Source organism: Ranitomeya imitator, chromosome 8 (assembly GCF_032444005.1).
Source record: "Ranitomeya imitator isolate aRanImi1 chromosome 8, aRanImi1.pri, whole genome shotgun sequence".
Taxonomy (NCBI): Eukaryota; Metazoa; Chordata; class Amphibia; order Anura; family Dendrobatidae; genus Ranitomeya; species Ranitomeya imitator.
The window spans coordinates 14418399-14440900 of NC_091289.1; the positions used below are offsets into that span (position 1 = coordinate 14418399).

At 39.8% G+C, this 22502-nt stretch overlaps 1 protein-coding gene across 3 annotated transcripts in view; it reads left to right on the top strand.

The window, feature by feature from the left end:
* The window catches only part of LOC138647381 (solute carrier family 26 member 6-like), a 29690-nt gene extending 8224 nt beyond the window's left edge, over window positions 1–21466 (top strand). For 2 of the 3 annotated variants that reach the window (XM_069736335.1, XM_069736336.1), the window contains exons 2-20: window positions 249–408; window positions 1491–1630; window positions 5926–6036; window positions 6475–6644; window positions 8201–8365; window positions 8592–8744; window positions 8889–8971; window positions 9640–9787; window positions 10529–10642; window positions 13797–13874; window positions 15448–15543; window positions 15778–15884; window positions 16108–16177; window positions 16789–16881; window positions 16961–17098; window positions 18476–18661; window positions 19071–19125; window positions 19404–19540; window positions 21234–21466. In XM_069736335.1, coding sequence (XP_069592436.1) covers window positions 278–408; window positions 1491–1630; window positions 5926–6036; window positions 6475–6644; window positions 8201–8365; window positions 8592–8744; window positions 8889–8971; window positions 9640–9787; window positions 10529–10642; window positions 13797–13874; window positions 15448–15543; window positions 15778–15884; window positions 16108–16177; window positions 16789–16881; window positions 16961–17098; window positions 18476–18661; window positions 19071–19125; window positions 19404–19540; window positions 21234–21254 — 2196 coding nt within the window. In that variant the 5' untranslated portion in view covers window positions 249–277 and the 3' untranslated portion in view covers window positions 21255–21466. The remainder of the gene's footprint in view (window positions 1–248; window positions 409–1490; window positions 1631–5925; window positions 6037–6474; window positions 6645–8200; window positions 8366–8591; window positions 8745–8888; window positions 8972–9639; window positions 9788–10528; window positions 10643–13796; window positions 13875–15447; window positions 15544–15777; window positions 15885–16107; window positions 16178–16788; window positions 16882–16960; window positions 17099–18475; window positions 18662–19070; window positions 19126–19403; window positions 19541–21233) is intronic. The other variant, XM_069736337.1, reaches the window with a different exon arrangement.
* The last annotated feature ends 1036 nt before the right edge of the window (window positions 21467–22502 follow it).

The following is a 22502-nucleotide window of genomic DNA, read 5'->3' on the forward strand; positions in this document are numbered from 1 at the left end:
TGTGGTTGTACACAATAGAGGATTCACCAAACCATACTGTAATGTCTCATAGGTCACTTTTTTGTCCAGGGATTTTTTTTGCAGAATTTTTGTAGAGTTGGTTCAAATAAAATTAAAATCAAATGCAGCTCCATTGGTGACGATGGAGTCCCCATTGTTGGTGCGAAGGCAAGGTTGGGTGTTGGCAAGGGTGAATAAAGTTCTGTTCTATTTTATTCACTCACTTATTTTTTTTATTTTTTTTTTAGATTTTATTAGTAATTTGTTGCCTTAAGTAATGGCTGATCCTCCCAGCCCTGGTGATCTACATAATAAACCAATCTTCAGCGAGGCTGAGCTGGAACAACTGTCCCCGAGGCCTCAAGATTCCAGACTCCATCTATTAAGCAGAGCGAGAAGTAAATTTAAGTGAGTAAAGAAAAATGCTGTTCAAACATTTTCCTTTTATTTTTTTTTCCAAATTTCGGTGCTGAATGCTGACTAATTTTTATACAGGCCAGAGTTTAATTTTTTTTGGGTGAGATACAGAGCTCCAAGTCTCCTGCATGTTCACTGTCTAGCGGCCGTTCTAGACTATTGTAGTCTAGCTCTTATTTCTTTCAATAGCAGCTGAGCTGCAGTACCCTACACAGTGTCTGGTGTTTCGGGTCTGTAGAGAGTGGGGCCTGATGATCGCTGGGGATCTCAGGTGTCGGATCCACACCAATCTGGTACAGATGACCTATCCTGAGGATAGGTAACCAATATTGTGGTCCTGGAAAACTGCTTTATCTGCCTTATGGAGGGGATTTGGATTTGTGGAGCAGAAAAAAAAAACAGAACTTCTGTAAATATACATTAAATGGTAAATCCCAAAATTATAAATGATCCCTTATTCCAGCCGTTGGACCCCAGCAATCTAAAAAAGCGGGGAGGCTCTGGATATCAAGGACCAGCGCGTCCTGACTAAAGCAGGGGTGTGTATGTGTGCCCTCCGCCCCATTCCTTGTCTATGGGACTTTACTAGAAGAAAGCAGAGTACAGGGCTCTGATATTTCCCAAAGTCACATAAATAACGAACGAATGAAGGAAAGATGAATGCGGTGGATCCCGGGTGCTGCCACTAGCAGCGGTTAATCCAAGCGGTAAAAATAAAATACCTCCAATTTATTGCAACGTGTTTTGGAGTAGAACCTACTCCTCCCTCAGGCATAACAGAAAAGGAAGCGGCTTCTCCCTTATGAAGGGGTCGGGGGAATATTTAAAACATATACCGTAAATAACGAACGGGGCGTAAGTTGCGTATGCACAACCCTATTCCATTTAGGACAGGCTGGTTCAAGGGATCCAGAACCCACTGGGGATCTCCGCAGATCTTTAAAGGAATTAATCATCGTAGAAGGGGCATACTATGAACATGATGATTACCTAGATATGGATATTATTAAAAGGTTAATGTGTAAATATATCCTCCTATCATTGCCACATTTAGCTTTTTTTTTCTTTTACAGATGTTCTGGGACAATAGCAAAATCCCTTCTACTGAAATTTATCCCCATCCTTTATTGGCTGCCACGTTATCCAGTCAAAGAATGGCTTCTCGGGGACATTATCTCGGGGATCAGTGTTGGTATCATTCAACTTCCCCAAGGTAAAACCAGACCCGGGCCTTGTGTATTAGAAAAAGGAGAACAGACTAGTAATGGGGCTGTTGTCCATAGCAACCAATCACCTCACCGCTTTCATTTTTGTAAAATGAAAGGAGTGACCTAATTGGTTGCTTTCTTCCCAATGATCCAATCAGAGTTTAGGTTTCACTTCGGAAACTACCGTAATTGGTTGCTAGAGACAACAGGGGCATTTTCTTCTGTGATGTAGGTTACATATGAGTTACATCATCTTTTAAATCCCTTTCCAGTGACAGAGGCCCTAAATGAATATAGACGCCATACCAGTACCAGAACATAGACCTCAGATCGTACACTCTAAATAGTCCCTAAACCAGACCCCATAAAGGTATACAGACCCTCCAAACAAATACGACATCAGACGTCTTAAGGAAATATAGACCTAAAACTGGACCCCCAAAATGAATACAGACTTGCTAAACAAATTCAGATCTCAGACCAGACCCACTAAATGAAAGCAGACATTAGCTCTCAAAACAAATACACTGAACAAAAACATAAATGCAACACTTTTGATTTTGTTCCCATTTATCATGAGCTGAAATGAAACATCTAAGACTTTTCCTATGGACACAAAAGGCATTTTTCTCTCAAATATAATTCATAGATTTCTCTAAATCTGTGTTAGTGAGCTCTTCTCCTAATCTGTGTTAGTGAGCTCTTCTCCTAATCTGTGTTAGTGAGCTCTTCTCCTAATCTGTTAGTGAGCTCTTCTCCTAATCTGCGTTAGTGAGCTCTTCTCCTAATCTGTTAGTGAGCTCTTCTCCTAATCTGCGTTAGTGAGCTCTTCTCCTAATCTGCGTTAGTGAGCTCTTCTCCTAATCTGTGTTAGTGAGCTCTTCTCCTAATCTGTGTTAGTGAGCTCTTCTCCTATTCTGCGTTAGTGAGCTCTTCTCCTAATCTGCGTTAGTGAGCTCTTCTCCTAATCTGCGTTAGTGAGCTCTTCTCCTAATCTGTGTTAGTGAGTTCTTCTCCTAATCTGTGTTAGTGAGCTCTTCTCCTAATCTGTGTTAGTGAGCTCTTCTCCTATTCTGCGTTAGTGAGCTCTTCTCCTAATCTGTGTTAGTGAGCTCTTCTCCTAATCTGCGTTAGTGAGCTCTTCCTCTAATCTGCGTTAGTGAGCTCTTCTCCTATTCTGTGTTAGTGAGCTCTTCTCCTAATCTGTGTTAGTGAGCTCTTCTCCTAATCTGTGTTAGTGAGCTCTTCTCCTAATCTGTGTTAGTGAGCTCTTCTCCTAATCTGTGTTAGTGAGCTCTTCTCCTAATCTGTGTTAGTGAGCTCTTCTCCTATTCTGTGTTAGTGAGCTCTTCTCCTAATCTGTGTTAGTGAGCTCTTCTCCTAATCTGTGTTAGTGAGCTCTTCTCCTCCTAATCTGTGTTAGTGAGCTCTTCTCCTAATCTGCGTTAGTGAGCTCTTCTCCTAATCTGTGTTAGTGAGTTCTTCTCCTAATCTGTGTTAGTGAGCTCTTCTCCTAATCTGTGTTAGTGAGCTCTTCTCCTAATCTGCGTTAGTGAGCTCTTCTCCTATTCTGCGTTAGTGAGCTCTTCTCCTATTCTGTGTTAGTGAGCTCTTCTCCTAATCTGTGTTAGTGAGCTCTTCTCCTAATCTGTGTTAGTGAGCTCTTCTCCTATTCTGTGTTAGTGAGCTCTTCTCCTAATCTGTGTTAGTGAGCTCTTCTCCTAATCTGTGTTAGTGAGCTCTTCTCCTCCTAATCTGTGTTAGTGAGCTCTTCTCTTAATCTGCGTTAGTGAGCTCTTCTCCTAATCTGCGTTAGTGAGCTCTTCTCCTAATCTGTGTTAGTGAGTTCTTCTCCTAATCTGTGTTAGTGAGCTCTTCTCCTAATCTGCGTTAGTGAGCTCTTCTCCTAATCTGCGTTAGTGAGCTCTTCTCCTATTCTGCGTTAGTGAGCTCTTCTCCTATTCTGTGTTAGTGAGCTCTTCTCCTAATCTGTGTTAGTGAGCTCTTCTCCTAATCTGTGTTAGTGAGCTCTTCTCTTAATCTGCGTTAGTGAGCTCTTCTCTTAATCTGCGTTAGTGAGCTCTTCTCCTATTCTGTGTTAGTGAGCTCTTCTCCTCCTAATCTGTGTTAGTAAGCTCTTCTCCTAATCTGTGTTAGTGAGCTCTTCTCCTATTCTGTGTTAGTGAGCTCTTCTCCTAATCTGCGTTAGTGAGCTCTTCTCCTAATCTGCGTTAGTGAGCTCTTCTCCTAATCTGCGTTAGTGAGCTCTTCTCCTAATCTGCGTTAGTGAGCTCTTCTACTAATCTGCGTTAGTGAGCTCTTCTACTAATCTGCGTTAGTGAGCTCTTCTCCTATTCTGTGTTAGTGAGCTCTTCTCCTCCTATTCTGTGTTAGTGAGCTCTTCTCCTCCTATTCTGTGTTAGTGAGCGCTTCTCCTCCTAATCTGTGTTAGTGAGCGCTTCTCCTCCTAATCTGTGTTAGTGAGCTCTTCTCCTCCTAATCTGTGTAAGTGAGCTCTTCTCCTCCTAATCTGTGTTAGTGAGCTCTTCTCCTCCTAATCTGTGTTAGTGAGCTCTTCTCCTCCTAATCTGTGTTAGTGAGCTCTTCTCCTCCTAATCTGTGTTAGTGAGCTCTTCTCCTCCTAATCTGTGTTAGTGAGCTCTTCTCCTCCTAATCTGTGTTAGTGAGCTCTTCTCCTCCTAATCTGTGTTAGTGAGCTCTTCTCCTCCTAATCTGTGTTAGTGAGCTCTTCTCCTCCTAATCTGTGTTTAGTGAGCTCTTCTCCTCCTAATCTGTGTTAGTGAGCTCTTCTCCTTTGCTGAGATCATCCATCCATCGCACAGGTGTGGCATATCCAGATGCTGATTAGCCATGATTATTGCCCAGGTGTGCCCCAGGATGGCCACAATAAAAGGCTACTCTAAAATGTGCATTTTTATCACCCAGTACAATGCCACAGATGTCGTGAGTTTTGAGGGCTCGTGCAATTGGCATGCTGACTGCAGGAATGGCCACCAGAGCTGTTGCCAGTGAATTGAATGTTCATTTCTCTGCCATAAGCTGTCTATAAAGACATGTCAGAGAGTTTGCAGTACATCCAACCGGCCTCACAACCGTAGACCTCGTGTAACCACTCCCAGCCGGGGCGTCAACATCAGGCATCTTCAACTTCAAGATTGTGATAGAGACCAGACCCGGGACAACTGCTGCAACAATCAGTTTGTATAACCAAAGAATTTCTGCACAAACTGTCAGAAACCGTATCCGGGACGCTCATCTGCATGCTCGTCATCCTCCGGAGTCTCCACCTGACTGCACTTCATCATCGTAACTGACATGCATGGGCAAATACTCATAAATCAATGGCATCTGGCAAGTTGGAGAGGTGTTGTCTTCACAGATGAATCCCGGCTTTCACTGTAAAGGGCAGATTGTCACTGTTGTGAATTGAGTGGCTCATGATGGCTGTGGATTTATGGTAGGTGCAGGTGTATGTTATAGACAACGAACACATGTGCATTTTATTGATTGCATTGTGTATACAGAGATACCATGATGAGATCCTGAGGCCATTGTTGTGCCAGTCATCCACGACCATCACTTCAATTTGCAGCATGAAAATGCACGGCCCCGTGGTGCAAGGATCTGTACACAATTCCCGGAGGCTGAAAACATCCCAGTTCTTGCATGGCAGCATACTCACCGGACATGTCACCCATTGATCATGTTTAGGAAGAGCGTGTTCAAGTTCCTGCCAATATCCAGCAACTTCGCCCAGTCATTGAAGAGGAGCAACAATCCACCAGCCACAATCAGCAACCTGATCAACTCTATGGAAGGAGCTGTGCTGCACTGCGTGAGGCAAATGGTGGTCACCAGATACTGACTGGTTTTCTGACCCCCACCCTGGACCCCCCACAATACTGTGAAATTGCACATTTTAGAGTGGCCTTTTATTGTGGCAGCCTGAGGCACAGATGCACTATATTAATAAAGACATCAGACCTGACCCCCTAAGTACAGAACCCAGAAAAGGCTCCGAAAACTAATACACACCCCACAATAAACCCTCTAAACAAATAGACCCTGGACCGATAGACCTTCTTCTTTTTCCTACTTAGTTTGTTGTCAGGATGGTGTCTGTGGTGATGGCTGCACGAATGATGACGGCTTAGTATTTAGTCTGTGACCCGCAGCTCATTGTTTTCTGCGAGCCTCTCGGATATTTCTGTAAAATTGACAAAACTACAGATTATTTTTGCTATTCTTGCTGTTATAGTTGCTGTTCTTATCTGTGTAGGTCTGGCGTACGCTCTTTTGTCCGGAGTTCCCGCAGTATTGGGCTTATATTCATCATTTTATCCTGTAATCCTATACACTATATTTGGCACATCGCGACACATCTCTCCAGGTAAATCAATGTATAATAAACCATGAATGTATAAATCTTACGGTGGAAATACAATTAATTCCAGCCAATGCCCTATTTATCATGGTCCAGAGATAGAATATATGGGGGGGGGGGGGGGGATTGTGTCATTGGCTCATAGAATCCTAGAGATTCTAAGAGAAAGCAAGTAGACATATCCCCAAACACACACTCTGGTGGGCCGGCCGCTCTGTGTGACGGGATAAATAAATGTTCTGTAGTTTATTTTGAAAAAGGGTTCGGCTCGACCCAGAAAACATAAATGAAGCTACTTGCACCAGAATGTAGAAGTACTCTAACCCTACAGCAGAACGGTCATCATTAAATGACGACCGTCCACTTCTTATCCAAGATAAATGAGTATATTGATAAAACTATAATGTTCATGATAAGACGAATAAAGCTCTTGTTCCACATTAGGCACTTTTGCTGTTATCTCTGTGATGGTGGGAAGTGTGACCGAGTCATTGGCGCCATCAGATAATTTTATGATACCAGTGAATGAATCAATGGTTCTTGATACTGTTGCCAGAGATGCTGCCAGGATTCAGGTGGCAACAGCCTTAACATTATTGGTTGGTATATTTCAGGTAAGGTCCTTGCATATGTATTTTCCATAATTCTAGTGATTTGTAGATTTAAAACAAAAACAAAAAAAGTGACTGCTTGGAAACCCATGAACATGCTGAAATTGAAAGATTTGATGTTTTTTTATTTGATGTCTCTATTCAGTAGTGTGAGTGCATAATGGTGTCTGGTCATCAGGTCCAACATGACATTCTATAGCTCTAGACCTTCCGACATCATCTGTCTTCATTGCCTTGAGAGATAGAATCTAAGTCATGTAAAATGGGAACAGAGTGCATATGGCACAAGATATAAAGGAAGATCAGTTTGATAAGATTATAACTACTATAATACTGCCCCTATGTACGATAATATAACTACTATAGTACTGCCCCTATGTACAGAATATAACTACTATAATACTGCTCTTATGCACAAGAATATAACTACTATAATACTGCCCCTATGTACAAGAATGTAACTACTATAATACTGCTCCTATGTACAGGAATATAACTACTATAATACTGCTCTTATGTACAAGAATATAACTACTATAATACTGCCCCTATGTACAAGAATGTAACTACTATAATACTGCTCCTATGTACAGGAATATAACTACTATAATACTGCTCCTATATACAAGAATATAACTACTATAATACTGCCCCTATATACAGGAATATAACTACTATAATACTGCCCCTATGTACAAGAATATAACTACTATAATACTGCCCCTATGTACAAGAATATAACTATTATAATACTGTCCCTATGTACAAGAATATAACTACTATAATACTGCCCCTACATACAAGAATATAACTACTATAATACTGCCCCTATGTACAAGAATATAACTACTATAATACTGCTCTTATGTACAAGAATATAACTACTATAATACTGCTCTAATGTACAAGAATATAACTACTATAATACTAACCACTATGTACAGAATATAACTACTATAATACTGCTCCTATGTATAAGAATATAACTACTATAATACTGCTCCTATGTACAGAATATAACTACTATATTACTACTACTACTACTATAATACTTCCCCTATGTACAAGAATATAACTACTATAATACTGCCCCTATGTACAAGAATGTAACTACTATAATACTGCCCCTATGTACAAGAATATAACTACTATAATACTGCCCCCTATGTACAAGAATGTAACTACTATAATACTGCCCCTATGTACAAGAATATAACTACTATAATACTGCCCCTATGTACAAGAATATAACTACTATAATACTGCCCCTATGTACAAGAATATAACTACTATAATACTGCCCCCTATGTACAAGAATATAACTACTATAATACTGCCCCTATGTACAAGAATATAACTACTATAATACTGCCCCCTATGTACAAGAATATAACTACTATAATACTGCTCCTATGTACAAGAATATAACTACTATAATACTGCTCCTATGTACAAGAATATAACTACTATAATACTGCTCCTATGTACAAGAATATAACTACTATAATACTGCTCCTATGTACAAGAGAATAATATAGCAAAATATCTTATATTTACAGATCTTGTTGGGACTGGTGCAGTTTGGATTTGTAGTAACCTACCTGTCTGAGCCCCTAGTTCGAGGCTACACCACCGCAGCTGCCATACATGTGACTTTGTCGCAGCTGAAGAGCATCCTCGGTGTGGAGATAAGTCAGCGGAGCCACCCTCTATCTCTGATTTACGTAAGAGTACTTTGGACATGGCGTACAACCTTTTTTTTCTCTTCTAAAGGAAATATAAAGAAAATCCAAATAGAAAGTTGCTTTTTCTTCTTCCTTATTCAATTTATGAATGCTGCCATTTTTTTTACTATTCTTTCAAATTGATCAAATTTTGTGACCGAAAACGTAGTTTTAGAATTTAGCAACGTGTGTTTTGTCACGAATAAATCTTCCTTTCCCCCCATAGACCATTGTAAATCTCTGTGCCAAAATCCCACAAACCAACGTGGCTTCCCTCCTGATTGCGGTCATTGCCATCATCTTCATGCTCACAGTGAAGTTTCTGAACGAGAAATACATGGCGAAGATACGGATACCAATACCTATAGAGCTGATCACAGTGAGGTTCAATCTATTTGTTGATCTAACGTTTTATCTAATATCTAGCAATATGTCTAACTATCCAGATACTTCATTTTTGCCTACAGTCCTGATTTTACCAGAACAGTCGATATATTTATACTGTTATTGTCTCTGTTTTCAGCTAATTGTTGCCACTGGGATATCGTATGGCGTAAATCTGAACACAATGTATGGGGTGAATATTGTAGGAGACATCCCAACTGGGTAAGGACAGATCATGGCTTTATTCCTAAAAAAACAGTGACACCCCTGTGTACAGGTTATGTTTGTCATTGCAACGCAGCCTCATTCACTTTAGTAGAGCTGAGTCTCAATATCAGTCATAACCCAATGACTATTGATCAGTATATTGAACTTACTTATTGATGAGGCAGGGAACATGATTGTGCGGTTGACATTGAATTGTTTCCCCTGCGTGATATTGTCTTAACTGCTACCTGCAGACACCACTAGAGGGAGCTCACTGCATACAAAATGATATGTCTCCTAATCATTACCAGCTGGATAGCACTTAGCTCCCCCTAGTGGTGGCTGCATGCAACCAACAGCTCCCCAGGGCTTAATATATTATTACGCACAAGTATTTCTGTACAAGTGGGACCCATCCTCAGTTTTGCTAATGGGGTCTATAATTTCTACAAGTAGAAACAATGGTGGGACAGACCGAAATTTAACCTGTATCATTCTTTCTTTATCCCGAGAAAAGCATCCACAGAGATATTGATGACCGCTTAGCTCTCTCTATAAAGTTCAGAAGACTATATCCCTGCATGAATCAATGTCTAGTACTAGGTTTACCAATGTTCAAGCAGCAAATTGCTCCCTGTTATCAGCCATTTTATTTTTGTATTTTTTTTTTACCCTTTTTCCAGGCTAAAAGCTCCCAGTGTACCAAGAATTGACCTGCTTTACAGCGTGATAGGCAATGCTTTTGCTATTGCCGTGGTGGTCTATGCTTTTACTGTTTCTTTGGTTAAGATGTTTGCTGTGAAACATGGCTACAACGTGGACAGTAACCAGGTGAGATCTTTCCTGAGAGTGCCCTAACAGCTCCCTGCGGCGGCCACTAGGGGGAGCTCTCTGCGTGCAGTAAACTGCCCCAGATGGAGTTATATCATCTACTTTACGGCGACCCTTTAATTTTTATTTAATGTTTTTTTTTTAGGAGGATCTGGCAACTGCTCAAAATAATAGACTTAAATACTGTGTAAATAATCCCCGAGCTCCCCTGATTCCGCTGTTCTTTTCCTTTTTTTGCGCTGTGTCGCTCTAATGAGGATATTTACATATGTTGCTTTTGGAGCACAATATGTGAAATCTTTGCTTGCAGTAAAACTGGGCATGTCTTCAGAGTCTTCTCTGTGAGCGTGCACTCCCACCCTTCCCTCTCAGACGCTGCCAATCACAGCTCCAGTTTTTGAGACTTAAATCAGCTGCTGAGATGTGATTAAATACATGCCCCACCCCCCCCTTCAGAAAATACTCTGAATACCTAGTTCGACTGCAAGCAGAGATTTCACACACTGCACTTCAAAAGCAACAAATGTGAATATCTATGCAATGGACTGACACAGCACAAAATGGAAAAATCAGAATCCGAGGAGCTCATGGATTTTTACCATGTATTTAACTCAAATTTTGGAGCAAGTGACACAGGTCCGGTTTAATTCAGAGTATTATAATACAATCCGTCTGAACAAGTAGAAGGAGATCTGTCATACACCATTGATTACAGCTGCGTCTTCTATGCTTGTATTGCAGGAGCTCATAGCTCTGGGGATAAGTAATTCTGTTGGAAGCTTTTTCCAGTGTTTTACTATTGGCACAGCCATGTCCCGGAGCCTGGTGCAGGAGAACACGGGAGGAAACAGTCAGGTGCGGCTTTCAGATTAATGCAATATCAAAGTGCTTATTTTATAATTCAAATGAGCAGTATTATAGTAGTTATATTCTTGTACATAGGGGCAGTATTATAGTACTTATATTCTTGTACATAGGAGCAGTATTATAGTAGTTATATTCGTGTACATAGGGGCAGTATTATAGTAGTTATATTCTTGTACATAGGGGCAGTATTATAGTAGTTACATTCTTGTACATAGGGGGCAGTATTATAGTAGTTATATTCTTGTACATAGGGGCAGTATTATAGTAGTTACATTCTTGTACATAGGGGGCAGTATTATAGTAGTTATATTCTTGTATATAGGGGCAGTATTATAGTAGTTATATTCTTGTACATAGGAGCAGTATTATAGTAGTTATATTCTTGTATATAGGGGCAGTATTATAGTAGTCATATTCTTGTACATAGGGGCAGTATTATAGTAGTTATTTTCTTGTACATAGGAGCAGTATTATAGTAGTTATATTCTTGTACATAGGGGCAGTATTATAGTAGTTATATTCTTCTACATAGGAGCAGTATTATAGTAGTTATATTCTTCTACATAGGAGCAGTATTATAGTAGTTATATTCTTGTACATAGGAGCAGTATTATAGTAGTCATATTCTTGTACATAGGGGCAGTATTATAGTAATTATATTCTTGTATATAGGGGCAGTATTATAGTAGTTATATTCTCGTACATAGGGGCAGTATATTCTTGTACATAGGGGGCAGTATTATAGTAGTCATATTCTTGTACATAGGGGCAGTATTATAGTAATTATATTCTTGTATATAGGGGCAGTATTATAGTAGTTATATTCTTGTACATGGGGGCAGTATTATAGTAATTATATTCTTGTACATAGGGGCAGTATTATAGTAGTTATATTCTTGTACATAGGGGCAGTATTATAGTAGTTATTTTCTTGTACATAGGAGCAGTATTATAGTAGTCATATTCTTGTACATAGGGGCAGTATTATAGTAATTATATTCTTGTATATAGGGGCAGTATTATAGTAGTTATATTCTCGTACATAGGGGCAGTATATTCTTGTACATAGGGGGCAGTATTATAGTAGTCATATTCTTGTACATAGGGGCAGTATTATAGTAATTATATTCTTGTATATAGGGGCAGTATTATAGTAGTTATATTCTTGTACATGGGGGCAGTATTACAGTAGTTATATTCTTGTACATGGGGGCAGTATTATAGTAGTTATATTCTTGTACATGGGGGCAGTATTATAGTAGTTATATTCTTGCACATGGGGGCAGTAATATAGCAGATTATTCTTGTATATGGGGGGGTAGTATTATGGTAGTTATATTCTTGTACATAGGGGCAGTATTATAGTAGTTATATTCTTGCACATAGGGGCAGTATTATAGTAGTTATATTCTTGTACATAGGTGCAGTATTATAATAGTTATATTCTCGTACATGGGGAGCAGTATTATAATAGATGTAGAACCATTTTTAAGCTTTTTTTTCCCATAGACTACAACCCATGGCAAAAATTATGGAATCACCGGCCTTGGAGGATGTTCATTCAGTTGTTTAATTTTGTAGAAAAAAAAAAGCAGATCACAGACACAGCACAAAACTAAAATAATTTCAAATGGCAACTTTCTGGCTTTAAGAAACACTAAAAGAAATCAAGAACAAAAAAATGTGGTAGTCAATAATGGTTATTTTTTTTTTTTAACCAAGCATAGGGGAAAAATGATGGATTTGCTCAATTCTGAAGAATAAATTATGGAATCACCCTGTAAATTTTCATACCCCAAAATATCATGCATCAAATTAGATCTGCTCGTTAGTCTGCATCTAAAAAGGAGTGATCACACCTTGGAGAGCTGTTGCACCAAGTGGACTGACACGAATCATGGCTCCAACACAAGAGATGTCAATTGAAATGAAGGAGAGGATTATCAAACTCTTAAAAGAGGGTAAATCATCACACAATGTTGCAAAAGATGTTGGTTGTTCACAGTTGGCTGTGTCTAAAATCTGGACCAAATACAAACAACATGGGAAGGTTGTTAAAGGCAAACATACTGGTAGACCAAGGAAGACATCAACGCGTCAAGATCGGAAACTTCAAGCAATATGTCTCCAAAACAGGAAATGCACAAGAAAACAAATGAGGAACGAATGAGTGGAAACTGGTGTCAACATCTGTGACCGAACTGTAAGAAACCGCCTAAATGAAATGGGATTTACATACAGAAAAGCTGAACGAAAGCCATCATTAACACCTAAACAGAAAAAAACAAGGTTACAATGGGCTAAGGAAAAGCAATCGTGGACTGTGGATGACTGGATGAAAGTCATATTCAGTGATAAATCGCGAATCTGCATTGGGCAAGGTGATGATGCTGGAACTTTTGTTTGGTGCCCTTCCAATGAGATTTATAAAGATGACTGCATGAAGAGAACATGCAAATTTCCACAGTCATTGATGATATAAGGCTGCATGTCAGGTAAAGGCACTGGGGAGATGGCTGTCATTACATCTTCAATAAATGCACAAGTTTATGTTGATATTTTGGACACTTTTCTTATCCCATCAGCTAAAAGGATGTTTGGGGATGATGAAATCATTATTCAAGATGATAATGCATCCTGTTATAGAGCAAAAACTGTGCAAACATTCCTGGAAAAGACTCATAAGGTCATTGTCATGGCTGCAAATAGTCCGGATCTCAATCCAATAGAAAATCTTTGGTGGAAGTTGAAGAAAATGGTCCATGACAAGAATCCAACCTGCAAAGCTGATCTGGCAACAGCAATCAGAGAAAGTTGGAGCCAGATTGATGAAGAGTCCTGTGTGACACTCATTAAGTCCATGCCTCAGAGACTGCAAGCTGTTAGAAAAGCCAGAGGTGGTGCAACAAAATACTAGTGATGTGTCTGAGTGTTTTTTTTTTTGTTTGTTTTTCATGATTCCATAATTTTTTCCTCAGAATGGAGTGATTCCATAATTTTTCCCCTATGCTTGTTTAAAAATTAGTAACTACTACTGACTACCACATTTTTGTTCTATATTTCTTTTACTGTTTCTTAAAGCCAGAAAGCTGCCCTCCTGGATCTGACCACCCATATAACTGTTTTCTCTCTCTGTGGTCAGATAGCCGGTGCTGTATCTTCCTTGGTTATCCTCATCATCATTCTTAAGGCTGGCGAGCTGTTTGAGTCCCTGCCAAAAGTGAGTTCAGTTTCGTCATGGTGAGTTTATTAGTATGGTATTTTTGGCTTCTGTAGTTGAGCTTATTTTTTTGGACCAGTTGGGTTAGTTAAACCTGCACGAGTGATAGAATGAGGCATTGTACAACGACTGCCCAAGTGAAGCTATTGTTCATGCAAGAATATTGAGCCGTGAAAGTATTGTGTACATAACACACACTCTAAAAATTAGAGAAGAACATTATCATGGGGTAACATTCTGTTATGTAAAAGTTATATAATAAATCTTCTGACCTTGCAATATAAATGTATAGTGGATACACTTCTATTATTTATTTTGTATTATTCTTCTATTCAGTCCAGTATTACGTGACAATGTATCATAGAGATTTATGAGCTGTTTTACGGGTAAACCAATATTCGTCTGTGCACACGGCATCCATCAGTTTGTGCGTCATCTGATCGTATTTTATAACTAGCCTAAAAAATAAATATTGTTGTCCAAAGTGCATCTACCCGAAAACCATATGCTATCGATAATATGCAAACTGTATGGGCATCACATCATAATATTATTAATGTTCAAATGGGTCTTTAGCGAAGTGCAGATTACCAAGCGAGAGCGTGCCCTTCAGGGTTAGCGAGAAGCTGGATATTAATCTTTATGGACACTGTAATTGCAGGAATCAAGATATTGGTGAAAAATCCAAATTGCAATTAAATGGCGCTTTTGCTTCTACATTTAAATGCAACATTAGACCAGTCGTATTTTTGGACTCTATCCAGCAAAAGATGGCAAGTCCAGGAGAGGGCGCGCTTATTTTAGGTTAGTGGCCAAGAGGCAGAATTTCAATTAAAAAGAAAAAAACAACATGAGCAAATACCCTGCAGTAAATAAATAGCAATAGTGAATGAAAAGAACATAGGATAATTAGTTAACATAATTTTGATTTAAAAAAGTGAAAGCTATCCCACCGCGTCAAGGTGACCCTATTTGGGACAGTCCTAACCTCTAGTATTAAAACCTTAGCATATGTCAACTGACGTAAATGTGAATAAGAGCCGAGAACAACCGAGACCCCCGACTAATGGATACCAAGTCAGGAGGAGCTAAATAAACATAATACGTGAGGTTAGGACCGTCCCAAATAGGGTCACCTTGACACGGTGGGATGGCTTTTATGTTTTTTTGATCAAAATTCTGTTAACCAAGTACCCTTTTTTTCTGCACTACAGCTAATTATTTACTGCAGGGTAACTTGTTCATTTTGTTTCTATCTTAGTTTGTCCGTTTAGTGGCCTGGTGAACATGCGCCTACGCGTTGCATGCAGACTAATTTATATTCCAGATCATTGCTTTAGGTTTTCGTTTCAGAATTTTAACTAGTAGCCTTTGTTCCTCAATTCTTCATTCATTATTTATTCTATTTCTTTTTATTGAAGTTTTAAATGACATTTTCTTAATTATTTTTTTAAGTTCTCAACATGATGTCAGTGAACTCTTGTTTACAACTAGAATTTAAGTGAATGGTCAATCCTCAATTTTAGGCTAAATTCTGTATCTATATATTTTGTTGTTTTTTTTTTTTTTACAGGCTATACTGGCATCAGTGGTGGTTGTGAATTTAAAGGGAATCTACAAGCAGTTCATGGATATTCCTGCGTTATGGAGATCAAATAAAATCGACCTGGTAAGAAATAATTGGTTGGTAGAATGGAAGGAATATTTGTAACCTCAAGGTTCGGGTGCATTATAAGGGGAGGTGATGATCTCCGTCACATCTCACTTATTTTAGTCACTTATTTTCCATAGAACAATAGGTTTTCTTTAGTTGCGCAGCACATGTTCGTATTCAGGGCTAAACCCTTTCCCCCTATGTGCCCTGGAGCTGGACATCTTATCCTGCCATGTCCCCACTTTACAGATGGTTTGGTTGGTGACATTTGTAGCTACAATTCTCCTAAATTTGGACCTGGGCCTGGGGGTGTCAGTGGCCTTTTCCCTCTTGACCATCATCTTCAGGACACAATGGTGAGTACAGATCATTGGACCATGAACATGCACAGATTTAACAGCGGATGTAGCAGCGTCAAGTTTGTCCTTACAGAATTTCTTTTTGTGCCTTGTGATATAGTAGAATGTTTACCTGCAGTCCTATGTAAAACCTTTATGATATGTTGGGAGTATCAGACTGGGTTTAAAAATGTTTGGGATCACCTACAAGTGTAATATTTGGGGATCTGCTCCGTTACAGGCCTCACTACTCACTGCTTGGACAAGTTTCCAGTACAGATATTTACCGAGATGTGACCCAGTATAAGCAGGTAAAGTGATGTAAAAGCAAAGTCTATCCACAATATAGGATGCACACTATGCGACCGATATTTAGGGGTTAAATCAGCCCAGCCAAACTTCTTCTGACTTGCAGACAGATTACTTCTTTTGTTAAAGGGATCCCATCTTAAAGGGATATCACATGCCATTCCTCTTTGATTGGTAGTTGTCTTCCGGGACCCCCCACAGATCCTGACAATGAAGTTGTGAATAAGAGTTGGCGCCCTTCGCTTTTTCTTTTTCATCCTGAGAAATGGCGCTTTGGTGACCCAAGCGTAACCGCCATATTGATGTAAATGGGGCAACTACTCAGAAAATCTCACTAGGGGGCGCTCTTCAACCTTTCCATTTCCAGAATCCGTGGGAGTCAGACTAACAAAGTTGTCAAAGGTGGGGAGATCTGTAATATTTAGGGTAAATTCAAGTGATGCCTCTAATTGTATTATTTTGTTTCACCTGGAGTAAACTTTTAATTTTGTGCCCCAGAGGTGAAGGAAAATACACCAGGGGAACCAGTAAACTGCTGGTGCACCCAGCACGGCTCGCCCTCTGCTGAATATACATGTAATGAGCCTTTTTGGTTTTTTTATATTCCGCACAGGCTCTTGAGATCCCGGGTGTAAAGATCTTCAGGTCGTCCTGCACTCTGTACTTTGCTAACGCCGAATTATATGCGAATGCCGTTAAAAAGATGGTGGGTGCTTAAATTCCTAATACCTCGCCCAACGCCTCCTCTGGGTGCGCGATGTGAAAGCCGTGTCTCCTTCCTACAGTGCGGCGTTGACGTGGATAAGCTTATAGCGATAAAGAAGAAAGAAGCTAAGAAGAAGAAGCAACTGCAGGAAAAGGCAGAAAAAGAGGCAAAGAAAGGGTTAAAGGAGAAGGAAAATCGCAATGATGGAAATGTGAAAGTATGTACAATGGAAGGAGAACATAAGGCTTGTTCCCAGCGCTGATTCAATTTAAAGGGAACCTGTCACCCCAAAAATCGCGGGTGAGGTAAGCCCACCGGCATCAGGGGTTTATCTGCAGCATTCTGTAATTCTGTAGATAAGCCCTCGATGTTACCTGAAAGAGGAGAAAAAGACGTTATATTATACTCACCCAGGGGCGGTCCCGCTGCTGGTCCGGTCGGATGGGCGTCTCTGGTCCGCTGCGGCGCCTCCCATCTTCATTCCAAGACGTCCTCTTCTGATCTTCAGCCACGGCTCCGGCGCAGGCGTACTTTATCTGCCCTGTTGAGGGCAGAGCAAAGAACTGCAGTGCGCAGGCGCCGGGCCTCTCTGACCTTTCCTGGCGCCTGCGCACTGCAGTACTTTGCTCTGCCCTCAACAGGGCAGATAAAGTACGCCTGCGCCGGAGGACGTCTTGAGTGCAGAATAGTGAGTGCAGCTCTGGGGTATAATACAGGATGTAACTCAGGATCAGTAATGTAATGTATGTACACAGTGACTGCACCAGCAGAATAGTGAGTGCAGCTCTGGGGTATAATACAGGAGGTAACTCAGGATCAGTAATGTAATGTATGTACACAGTGACTGCACCAGCAGAATAGTGAGTGCAGCTCTGGAGTATAATACAGGAGGTAACTCAGGATCAGTAATGTAATGTGTGTACACAGTGACTGCACCAGCAGAATAGTGAGTGCAGCTCTGGAGTATAATACAGGATGTAACTCAGGATCAGTAATGTAATGTATGTACACAGTGACTGCACCAGCAGAATAGTGAGTGCAGCTCTAGAGTATAATACAGGAGGTAACTCAGGATCAGTAATGTAATGTATGTACACAGTGACTGCACCAGCAGAATAGTGAGTGCAGCTCTGGAGTATAATACAGGATGTAACTCAGGATCAGTAATGTAATGTATGTACACAGTGACTGCACCAGCAGAATAGTGAGTGCAGCTCTGGGGTATAATACAGGATGTAACTCAGGATCAGTAATGTATGTACACAGTGACTGCACCAGCAGAATAGTGAGTGCAGCTCTGGAGTATAATAAGGATTCTCATACGATTTAATTAATATTTAATATAATTAAGGATCAGTACAGGATAAGTAATGTATGTTCCCAGGCCATCATCTCATCAACATATGGATATGTGTTGTACAGATTAGTCACATTTTTGCAAGTTGCATATACCGTAGGTCCTTGTGAATAGACTCATTGGTGCAGCTCCCATTTGCTCACATTTCATGGGTTGTAAATAAACTGCATCCATATGATTTACTGTTATATTCCTTTTTTAACGTTCATTAATTTTATCCACATTTTTTTTTTCCAGGGACACGAGCTGGAGTACATCTATCCCCGCAGCCCTGCTGTAGGTGAAGCAGAGACAGACCGTGTTGTAGTGGAGGAGTCCACATTAAACAATGTTGGGTCCAACGAATGGCCATTGCACTCACTCATCCTGGATCTGAGCACTGTCAACTTTGTGGATACAGTCAGCATTAAGATTTTGAAAAATGTAAGACTTATTTAATAAGTTACACATTATTTTCCTTCCCTTTTTATATACAGGAAACATGGAGGGACGGAATTATTGGCAGCGTAATTTTTATTCAGTTGACAGTGATGGCGCCACTGCTGCGAACACTGACTACCTGCAGCCTTCACTAGAGGGAGCTCACTGCAGACAGATTTTGGATAATTTGACTTCTGCATTGGAGCTTCCTTCACAGATTCTTCATAGTCACTAAAATACCAGCATTAGTGTCAATGGGGTCTGTTGGGTTTTCTGCTTCTATGGCGAAAAATTGAAATTCTAGCATTCCTATATTTATTACCTATCTACTGATGAATATAATTGGCTTTATGAAAGTGGTGTAATCAATACTATTATCAATATATATATAATTTATTTTTAATTTCATCAGATCTTTCGGGATTTTGAAGAAATTGATGTGTCTGTCTATCTGGTGGGATGTCACGGTAAGTGAGGAGTGCTGCCCAAATAGTCTAATTCATGGCGGCAGACAGTAACCAGCCAGCGTGGAGATCCGGTGGGGGTTATGTATTAGATATTGGGGATGATGGGTGGTGACATGGTCATCCAGACTTTCCCCATATATAAACCCAGGGACTGATTTGCCGAACATCCATTTGGTGGGCTTACACCTTGGAATTTCAGGTCATTCTGTGCTAATACCTTTGAGGCAGCTATACTGGATAGTAACGTTTAGATATTCTAATACATGTGTCTTTCACAGAGAATGTTCTAGAACAGCTGGAACGTGGGAATTTCTTCAGTAAGACAATCACCAAATACCTGCTATTTTCATCTATCCATGACGCAGTCACTTATATATCAATAAATTATTGTAAAAAGCCCGGTGAAGAACGACTTGTAAGCATTTCAGTAATTTTCTCCTTTTTAAAAAGTAATTTGATTTAGCTTTTAAAAAAAAAAAATGATATATACTAATATATATATCTAATATATAATTGCCTAGAATACTACTTCCTGCAATTTGTGCCAACTTCCTGTCCGGAGCTAATGTCCGGAGCTAATGTCCGGAGCTAATGTCCGGAGCTAATGTCCGGAGCTAATGTCCGGAGCTAATGTCCGGAGATTAATTGCCTAGAATACTACTTCCTGCAATTTGTGCCAACTTCCGTGGCTTTGTCCGGAGCTAATGTCCGGAGCTAATGTCCGGAGCTAATGTGCGGAGCTAATGTCCGGAGCTAATGTGCGGAGATAATGTCCGGAGCTAATGTGCGGAGATAATGTGCGGAGCTAATGTCCGGAGCTAATGTGCGGAGATAAGTGACGTCAACAGTGTCCAGTGTCTGATTGGTTGCCGCCTGCTGCGAGCGACCAATCAGAAACGTGCCGTACTGTGACACACTCCGCCCGCCATTTTGGTGTGATTTTTGAATTTTTACCTCACAGCAAGTTTCTACTGCGTGGAGGCGGGCCCAGTGACGTTGCTCTTCAAGCTCCTGCCGAATTTCGTCAAAAAAATGATAATACCATTTACCAAAACTATATATATTTAGTTGTGAAGTGGTTCAGTGACATTTTCACACCAATTTTGAACTTTTGTTTGGTGTTTTCTCCATATACTGCCTATTATTCACTGACTGTTATACTGAGAGACTGCCGTTTATTAACCTCTTCTTTGCCACATTGGGTATATTGCTCTATTATTTGCCACATAAGGACATTGTCCATTATTGCCCAGCAATTTCTCTGCAATGTAAACTGACTATTTATTAATATCTGCATTCCTGCAAAGAACTATTGCCTGTTATTAACTGGCTATTTTCCTACTACCTGACACTGCCTCTTATTAACCTGTTGTTTGCCACCACCACGCTTAAAGCTGTTTAGCTTAGCCAACATGAGCTCTAATAGTAAGGATACTAATGACACAGAGCCCAAAGCTGCTGATGGCGCACGTAAGATTAGGTCTGATAGAAAGTATACTAATAATGCAGAGCAAAACGACGCCGCTGCCGCACGTAAGCGCAAACAGCGTGCTAACAAGAGTACAGAGGATAGATGCAAGCGCATGGACACTGTTAAGTATACTAATGACACAGAGTCCAAAGCTTATGATGGCGCACGTAAGATCAGGTCTGATAGAAAGTATACTAATAATGCAGAGCTGGTGAGTGCAGCCATTTTTTGTTCTTTCTTACTATTATTTATTAATTGTATTATTCTTACATTTGAATAAATAAAGTATATATGGATTCTAGACTCCCAATTCTTTAGAATCGGGCTGCCATCTAGTATATATATATATATATATATATATATATATATATATATATATATATATATATATATACCCTAGTATACCAATAGGTTAATTTAGAAATGGATAATTTCTCCTATCTTAAAAAAATAATAGATATGACCTATAATCATCCTCTCAAATTAAATGCGTTTCAGGATTCAAGCTTTAATCTTTACAGCAAGCTGTAAAGGAAGGTGGTGAATTCGCTTGTTATGCTGACATCTAGTGGCCAATACTCTTATTTTAAACAATAAAAATCCACTAAGTTGACCTGTATATTCTTTATTATTACAGCATTTGTCTACGAGGATATGAGTACAGCCATTTTCTACCAGCGCTCACAGATTGTGCGTTTACAATATAACGCATGGACGATTCGGCTCCATCAAGTGTTAAGCAATAGCTCCCACTAGTGGCCAAATGATTTTATACACTGTGCTACCATTTGAAGGCAGCTGGGTAACTGGGATTTTACTGAAACCTTTGATATACATATGGAATGTAATAAAACCTATTTTTCATGAGAATATTGCTGTCCTTTCTGATTTTGTTTGGGGAAGCGGCACCAAAACTGGAGGGAGGTGAGGGGGTTCAAGAATTTTTCTTACTTGGTCCATCTGATTGATTTGCTGCTTATATGGTGGGACTTGGGGCTGCTTACACCAATACATTGGTACTAGATGTTTGGTCTTCTGAAACAGAAGAACAATTAAAAATGTCTTGAGGTGCCATTAATTAAATTCAAGGGATCATAAAATATTTGCAGTAATTGTCCTCAAGTTCCCTATTGTCCAGTAATGGGAGAAGTGTTAGAGAGGACCCGTCGTTTCCCAAAAATTAGTCATTTTTAATTTTTTGTGAAATGCCGCTGTTCTCCTGAATAAGGCGTTATTTTTCTTTTTTTTTTCTGCTCTTGTCCATTCTTGAGATATTGTACTTTTTTTTTTTTAATTCGTTTATTAACCACAAAATAAACCATACAACATACACATTTGCATTCGTTATTGTTGAATACTTTACAAAACACAGATGATTATATGCATTGTTAAACATACGATAAGATGTGTACTTTATTCATAAACAAAATATTATTTCTATAGTCTATGAATTGTTTCAAAGGGGTAGCAAATTGTGTACACCGAATCACTGATATAATGTAAATTATATAGGTAGAAACATGGAATCATAGGTCTTAAACTATAACAATTACAATAACTACTAGTTCGTCGCTTAAAAGAAAACTTTGCATGATGCTTTTCTTCATGCGATGCCCCCGGGACCAGAAGCCCGACCCCCTGCACTGATGTCTGGTCACTATGGATCTATAGAGTAAGATGAGAGGAATTCCATCTACCCCTGATTTTTTTCAAACTTGCCCGGACGCCCTCTATTTTGGTACAATGTACGTTCATATGGAATAACCAAATTCACCAATTCAATCCAGGCTCTGGGAGACGGATATGAGCCGCCCATCCACCGCAGCGCCAGTACCTTCCGTGCCATAAAAAGCGTCTCATGTAGAAAAACCCCGATATGATGATCCCAAGCCCCCTCATCCCATAT